The 8,451-nt window shown below is 46.2% G+C and overlaps 1 protein-coding gene across 1 annotated transcript; it reads left to right on the plus strand.

Moving 5' to 3' along the window:
* The first annotated feature begins 846 nt into the window (after positions 1-846).
* On the plus strand, positions 847-7,976 carry TRIB1 (tribbles pseudokinase 1). The gene is made up of 3 exons (XM_005288807.5): positions 847-1,519; positions 3,005-3,297; positions 5,709-7,976. The coding sequence occupies exons 1-3, from the start codon at positions 1,184-1,186 to the stop codon at positions 6,175-6,177; spliced, it is 1,098 nt and encodes a 365-aa protein (XP_005288864.1). The 5' UTR covers positions 847-1,183; the 3' UTR covers positions 6,178-7,976.
* Positions 7,977-8,451: the final 475 nt, after the last annotated feature.

Genomic DNA, 8,451 nt, shown 5'->3' on the forward strand with positions numbered 1-8,451 from the left:
AGTGTCCAATGATTTAGGAGATCTGGATTCACTTCACAGTTCCGTTGCCTACAGCCTTTATGCATGTGTTTGGGCAAGTCACTTGACCTCTCGGTACATACCCCATTAAAACGGGATTAATAACATTGTCCTGCCTCACCGGAGTTTTGTGAAGATAAATCCATTACTGTTTGAAACGCTCTCAGATAGGTGGGGGGCTTGGACACACAATTATATGCATTACTGGAGTGTGACAGCTCAGAGCCTCTCGCAATGCCCAGCTGCATGCACTGCTGGGGTCTGACAAGGAATTGCATTCACTGCTGGAGTGGGACACAACAGAGCTGCATGCATCCCTGCTGCATGCACCCTGCACACACACTGCATGCACTGCTGGAAGGTAACACATAGCTGCATACACCCCCCCCCCCCCCGACTGCATGCACTGCTGGAGGGTGACACAGAGCTGTAAGCACACCTCCCCCCCCCCCGCGCCTACATTGCTGGAGTTTGACACACCAGAGCTGCACCCCCCGTTGCATGCACGCTGTGTGATACACGAGAGCCGCTTTTGCCCATCCCAGTCTTCCCCAGTCATCCCTTGTGTTCTGAATGAGGTGGGAGCACCAATGAGAGCGGGCCTCGCTCCTCTGGCCCCTGCCCACTTCCCCTTGCGTCAAGGGAACTTTTAAGATCTCCAACTCCGGCCTTTGGCAGCGGCTGTGGAAAAAGCTCCAGGCTGCCGCTGTTGCGCTGGGTGCTGGAGGCAGGCGCGGGGGGAGACCGGGCGAGGGGAGGGGAGGGGGGGATGTGCCATCCTCGCCGTTGCACAACCCTGCCCTGTTGACAGATAACCTGCGCGTGAGTGTGCGGGGTGAGTCACGCCGGGAGGGCACAGCCCGGGCTGGCTGCGCTGCGCTCGCTGCACACACTCGCCGAGCCGGAGGCGAGAGGCACCGATCTGCCCGCAGCTCTGCCCCGCTCGACTCTGGGGGACGCGCCGCGGAGCCCTTCGCTGCAGCAGCAGCAGCTCCCGCCGCCTGCCGCGGGGACCTGCCGCGGGAGCCCCCCTACCTTATATGTGCCTGGGGCGCGCCCCAGGCCGGGGACAGCCCGCTGGGAAGCCGCTCGCCTGGCCGCTCTCCGCCGTGTGCCGCCGCCCTCTGCCCGCCCGGCTGGGAGCGCCCCCCGCCTCTCCGTCTCCATGAGCCGCAAGACGCAGCCCCGCAGCCCGGGACTCCTGCTGCCGGCCGCCCGATGCCGGAGCGCCCCCTCCAAGCGGCTGCTGCTGCAGGACGGCTCCAGCGAGGACGCCCCAGCGGCCAAGTGCCCCCGGCTCTCCGAGTGCCCCAGCAGCCCCCAGGACTGTCTCAGCGCGCCGGGCTCGCCGTGCGCCCCCGCCTCGCCGGGCAGCGGCCCCACGCCGGGCAGCGCCCAGAGCCCCAGCCTCATTGCCGGCTACCTGCTGCTGCCCCTGGCCGACAGGGAGCATGTGTCCCGGGCGCTCAACATCCACACGGGCCAGGAGCTGCGCTGCAAGGTAAGCGCCAGGCGCCCGCTGCCCCGGGGGGATCCGCCTGCTGGGGAAGGGCGTTTGGAGACCAGCTACTGTTCCCTCGCCCAGCCCGGACACTGCAGGCTTTGGGCTCCCCCATAGGTGCTGGAGCTCGGGGTGTGGGGGTGCTGCTTGAAGGGGTTTGTATCAGATACAGGGTTTGCAGTTTGGTTCAGTGGCTCTCAGCGCCCCCACTATACACAGTGTTCTGCCGCCACCGCCCTCCCCTTGATCTGTGCCAGCCGCGGAGCTCGGGGATGGGCAGCCCGGTGGGATGGGGAGGCGGTGGCAGTCAGGGACTGGCCCAGCCGAGCGCTTAGGTCAGGTAAAGCGGTGCCAGGCTGGGGTGCAGGGTGGAGTTCTGGTGAGTTTCGAGCCGGGCTTCGCCGATGAGAAAAGTTCGATCTGCTCTCTTAAGTGGAGCTGCCTACACTGCCTAGATCCGCACTTAGGCGATATCGGGCTCCCCACTCAGATCTCATTGGATTACAGGAACTGTCGCTATAGTTAGTAGATATGGAGAGGACTGTGGCTTGTAAGGTGAGAAATAAAAAGATCAGAAGCAGACACAGATTCAGGAGAAACAAACAGTCTTCCAGGCAAATGCTGTAGATTAAAAGAGAGGGCCAAATGGAGCCCCATCAGCACTGCTCCCTCCTTCTGTCCCCTGACAATGACACACAGCAGAATTGTTCCTGACTAACCCTGCTTGCAGAGTTTTCCATGAGAGGTCAGCAGGGCTTTTAAAGAACACACTATGCTTGTCTGTTCTCTTGGACCTATTTCTGAATGGGCTAGTTGCTGACTCTTGAGTTTACTGCTGCCACCTGCTGCCTGGCTCTAATGATGATCAGGAGCGTTTTCTAATCCTTCCTTGGCAGATGGGCCTAAAGGCATCTTTGGGACAAGGGGGGAGGTTTTAATGACTGTAATATTGGGTAACAAAGGAAGAGGAGTGGGAATTGTAAATTGTGTATCCAAGTTTCTCCATGGAGATATCAAATGAATAGAAATGATGACATTCCATGTGTATCACTGATTCCAGTCAGGCCTAGGATATGAGTAACTTTTAACCAAGCTTAGCACATCATCAAAAGAACACTGTCAGATCCTTACAAAACATCTGCCTGCCTGCCATTCCCTGAATTAAACATCCGTGGGTTTAATCCTTTAGCCTATTGCAGTTTGCATACTAGGACTTTACAGTGTAACCATGATCTCCCTTGTGTGAAACCTCAGAGTAACTGAAAGGCAAAAACATCAGTTGTTCTTAAAGTTTTCTTCTCCTTCAGATTAACAATATCTGAATATTTTTGGAAGGTATCTCAGTAGCGGCTTTTAACATAGTTGATATTGAGGGCTGGCTCCCATCAAGTTGTCTCAGCATTGTCCATGGAAATTTGTTGTATGGTAGACCAGCTTTAGCACTCCTGGTAATGGAGATCCTTTTTTTAAATTTCGTCTTTACAGGTGTTCCCTCTCAAACACTACCAGGACAAAATTCGACTTTATGTTCAGCTGCCATCTCATAAAAATATCACTGGGGTAGTGGAAGTGATTCTGGGGGACACCAAGGCCTATGTCTTCCTTGAGAAGGACTTTGGGGACATGCACTCCTATGTGAGGAGCTGTAAAAGGCTGCGAGAAGAGGAGGCTGCCAAGCTGTTCAAGCAGATCGTCTCAGCTGTAGCTCACTGCCACCAATCGGCCATTGTGCTGGGTGACCTCAAGCTCAGGAAATTTGTCTTTTCTACTGAAGAAAGGTAAGCAATGCTCACTGAGTGTCCTTTGTGGAGGTGGCGGGGAGGAATAGCTTCTAGAGGAGAACTCTATCCAAGTGAATCAAAGTTCTGCAAAACCTTCTGAGCGGACTAGAGGAAAGGCAGCTTCTTTGGGGGGAAAACACTGTAGAGAAGTGAAATAGGGTTCTAAACCAGCTGTCCTCTGCAAATTGTCCTGTGCACCACTTGGTGTGCGGGGGAGGGCGGGGGGTGCATGTGCACGCCTAACATGTCATGACTCTGATTTGTAAATATTTATTTTTCCTTCGAGTTTGACTGTGTACAACTTACCTCGCGTAGGTTCCTGTCTGATTCAGCAGCTGCTCAGATTAAACTGTTTGGTGTACAAACAGATAATGATTTGAGAACTTATTAGCTCCAGATGTCAAAATAAATTGCATTTGAACATCAGATTCAAAGTGAAATGAGAAAAAGGCACAGACAGTAAATGAAACGAGGCTGGGGCGTTATAAAACAAAGGGAAAACAACTTTGTCTTAAAAACAAAGGTATAAAAAATCTAGGCTGCAGTACTGTAATTGGATCTTTGCAGATGGACTCTTGTCCCTTTACAAAGCCCCACTGAAATCAGAGCAAGGATCTACCAGCACAGGTCTCATAGCAGGATGAGGGCCTCAGTTTTCAATTTCTTTTGCAGAAGGGATCTGTAAAATCGCATTTCTGTCACTCTTGTTAGTATAGTTGGAGTCGATCTACTCCAAGTTATACTTACAGTGAAAGTAGAAGCTTTTATCTCTCCTCCTCTACAGAGGACAGGCTCCCTATTTTAAGACCTAAGTGCCACATAATGTGGTGTACTTTGCATGTGGTAACCCCCTCCTCCCCCCCCCACACACACAAAGAAAGAAATGAAGAGTTTAAAATGGGGTAAATAATGTTGCATCTTGAAGGAGGTTTACATCTTATGTTGAGAACCCAAATGTTAAATGAGCTCCTTGTAGAACGTATGGCTTAAAGAGACACTGTCTAGTCAAATTTAGCCCAAAGTATAGGCTTTGTAAAAACTAGATTTATAAAATCTAGGTTGGTAGAACTATTTCTAATTTTTTTTTTAATTATTCAGACAGGAAAAAGATGTTTAAGCAAACATTTCTGTGCAGTGTCTGCTGCCCTGGCATTGCCACATGGCCCAATGCAAAACTGAAAGGAACTAGTTTTAATTCTAGTGAAAACTGCAGTGAGTAAACAACATTAACTATGAGAAGAACATTTTTAAAATTCTTTCACTAGTAATAACTAAGGTCCCAATAAAACATAAGAAAATTTACTTTTTAAAATAATTTGAACTTGACTAGTATCTCTTAAGTTTTAATTTATTAATGCACAAAGCAAGATAGCTGTTCCAACACTGCCTCTTTTGTTTTAAAGCAGGAAATATATATGTTAACCTACAAAATAGTAACACCCGTGAAGGAAACTGTTGCAGCTTTTCCCACCTATGATAAGATAAAACCCTTGCTGAAATGTTAGATTGCACACAGTCTTTCTAATTTGGAAATAAGCATTGCACAGGCTAATGTCATATGCGTCAAATTTGGTAACAAGAGGGTTAAGCAATGTAAGGAGACTCTCTTAGTCTAAGAAGCACAGGTGCAGTGTTTTAGTGCTACAGCAGCCAATCGGAGGCCAACAGCAGAGGCTGAGTCATATTTTCCGTTTACAGAACCAATGGGTATTTTACATTACGATAGGAAGTCACATTGAGGACACACTGCAGTTAATGCATTTACGCACCATTAAACTGTAAGGCAGAACAAAGCCATTCAAGAGCAAAGGAATGGCCGCTCAGCTAATGTAAAACCTTTCTACTTAACCTGTGCAGTTAGGAACTAGGATGAGCCGATACCTGCAGAAGAGATGGCCATTGAAGCATGACATGTGATGTCATCTGGAAAAAAATATAAATGAGCAGGAGGATTAATCACCATTGTGTGTGCAAAAGGGATCTGGACTTTGAGATTTAAAAAAGCGTGCTGCTGTATGGTGCGTTCTCATGGTTAAACTGGAAATAGTAATAACACTGTAGTAAATTAACCAAGCGCAGTTACAGTACAACCTAGGTAGAATGGCACTCAGTGGTATTCCTCGATTGTGGAGTTTTAACAATAGAGAGGCTATGAATAACATTATTTTCCCCATAGTATGCGGTATTGTATGACATTGATACTCTAGCTGTATCTTTCTTGCACCTGGGTCAGGTCTAGCCTAGCACTCTGAGTTTCTCTGCTTCATTTTCACAGCTAAGTTTTTCTCCCTTTGGTCACAGGACTGCGGTAGGGATTGTAACAGCAGACAGCCTTGTGTGTTAAATTATCTCTGTGCTCATTATTAAAACAGTTTTGTAACCCATACATCTGTTTCTCTCTTCCTCAGGACTCAGCTGAGACTAGAAAGCCTAGAAGACACTCACATCATCAAGGGGGAAGATGATGCTCTGTCAGATAAACATGGCTGCCCAGCATATGTCAGCCCTGAGATCTTAAACACGACAGGGACCTACTCTGGAAAATCAGCTGACGTTTGGAGTTTAGGAGTAATGCTGTATACCCTCCTAGTAGGACGCTATCCCTTCCATGACTCAGACCCTAGTACTCTGTTTTCTAAAATCCGCCGTGGACAGTTCTGTATTCCTGATCATGTCTCTCCCAAAGCCAGATGCCTCATTCGTAGCCTGCTGAGACGGGAACCCTCAGAAAGACTCACTGCTCCAGAGATCTTGCTTCATCCTTGGTTTGAAGCAGTTTTGGAACCTGGATACGTAGACCAGGATATAGGAACTTCTGATCAAATTGTTCCAGAGCATCATGGAGACAGTGATGATATAAGTTCCTTCTTCTGTTAGTCCTGAAATCTCCAAAAACCTCATACAGTTCTCACACATGGCATCTTTTTAGGGTTTCATTTTCCACATTATAAATGCACAGCATTCTAAAGTGTCATTATAATCAGAAAAGTGACTGTGTTTAAAAAACAAGTAAATAAACAAGGCAGGCAACTACTTACTCAGCGGATCCAGAGTCATAGCTGCTTACTTAGCTGGCAAGTGCTTATTAGCACGGCAGGGCCAGTACAGCTGTGGAAGAGCCAGCTGGAATCTATTCTGCCTCGTGCATCATCATCAACCACCCAACTGCCGGGTGATCTTTGATTGCAGAATCTTATTATTGGTGATGTAAGAGACAGACGAAAAGAAGCTAGGCCTCCCATTTTCCCCCATAGGTATTAAGTGGCATGTGTAGCCCTGATGGTGAAAATACTAAATGGGGGAAGACCAAATCTGACATGGAAATTAATGAGAGGAATCAGTAAGGAGCACCTTGTTGCCAGTTTTATAGAGTAATTTTCTGACTATAAGTGCACTTTAATGGTGGAGGGAGGTCTTGACCCACCAAGTCCAACAACCTGCTCACTTGTCAGGTAGATTCTGCTATTAGCACGTATATTATATGAAGCTATTAAAGATCCATCCATAATTTAAATGTACACTGTTGTCTTCCTCTACTGCTTTTGGCAGATTAGTCCAGTAACCCTTTAAGGAGGAGAAGATATCTGGCCTCTCAGTTGGATTTCATATAATACCGTCTCCCTGAACATAAAATGCATTTTTAATTTATTTAAGCCTAACTGTGACAAAGAATATATAATTCTATGCCCTTGTAAGCTCAGGGTGCCAGCACATGTCCGTGTACCAAAACACAACATCATAGGTTGGAGCACCTTGTCTTGGAAAAGAGAGAGAAAGGTCTTGTACAGTATATGTGAACCCTTCTGTTTTCCTGTTGGCTCAGTTCTACAAAGCACTGTCTCTTAGGTTTAAAATCCTGTACAAAAACTTGGTTGGTCTTGAAACTTAAATTCTCCAGACATCCGTCTTGACTATTCAGGTGTATCATCTGCCTCTGGCTACATTTGTTTTTCTTAATTTTTTTTTGCATGATTATTCATAATATTTCAAATTTATGTGGATAATGAATACATCTAAATAATCATTACTTTCCTGGGTCAGGGATAAGTAAAGCCTAGTCCTGATTAAGATTTCTGCTTTGTTTCATGTGCGTGCCTGGTTGATGATGTACAGAAATATCAACTTGTATTAAAAGTGGTTCACTATGATGACATATACACAGTTCCTAAAAGGAATTTGTTAAACGGGTAAATGACTATGCTGTACATTGACAGAATGGCACTATAATGATGCAGTTATTTTAAGGACTAACCCCTGGCAAGCGACAGTACCACCATGCATTGTGAGAATGCTATGTATACCTCATGTACTGTGTACCTTGTACATATATCTTACTGTTTTGAGGGGGGAGGGAGTTGCTGTTGTTTGTGTGTCCTAATAACCGAGGTGTCGAAGAGCAGTTTAATGTGAATTATTGTTGGCAATACTAACTTGACAGAATCATGAGCATTAGAGAAGGGTGAAGTAACTCTATTGCACTAAATCTCTCATGATTGCTTGACATTTGTATCTGTGATACAGTTTAAACCTAAAAAAAGTAAATCTGTATATATTGGTGGAAAAGCTGCCACAAAAGCTAAAAACACTATGTCCAACCTGTACATATGTATATATGTGGAAACCTAGATGATAAAGTCTGACTTGTAGAAAAGTTTTAATAAACCTGGTTTCATAAATGTTTGTTCTCAATTTTATGTTTTATATGTCTTGAGGTTAAGTTTATCTACTTATTTAGACTTATCATATTAATCTAAAGTATATTTTAGTCTTGAAGATACTTTGTTAACCTACAGTTGTGTGGCTGTTTGGTCACACGGGAGATAATGCTTTCCACTTAGTGCCAAATCCAGCAGTCATCACTCAAGCAAATTTCCCTAGTGTAAGCTGTGCCTGAGTAAGGACTGCGGAATATGGCTCGTACCACCTTTCTCCAAGGATTTCAAAGGCCTTTGGGGAAACAGTAATTCAGTATATCTCACAAGAGCCCTGTGAAATAGGTTAAGTGGTATTAGACCTATTCTTCAGATGGAGAAACTGAGGCACAGAAAGGTTTAAGGCTCAGATTTTTCAAAAGCAGCTTCTAATTTGGATGTGTGCGTGTTTGGATACCCATCTGGAGAAACAAGGATCTGAATGCCGTTACTTTGCACT

Source organism: Chrysemys picta, chromosome 2 (genome assembly GCF_011386835.1).
Source record: "Chrysemys picta bellii isolate R12L10 chromosome 2, ASM1138683v2, whole genome shotgun sequence".
Lineage (NCBI taxonomy): Eukaryota > Metazoa > Chordata > Testudines > Emydidae > Chrysemys > Chrysemys picta.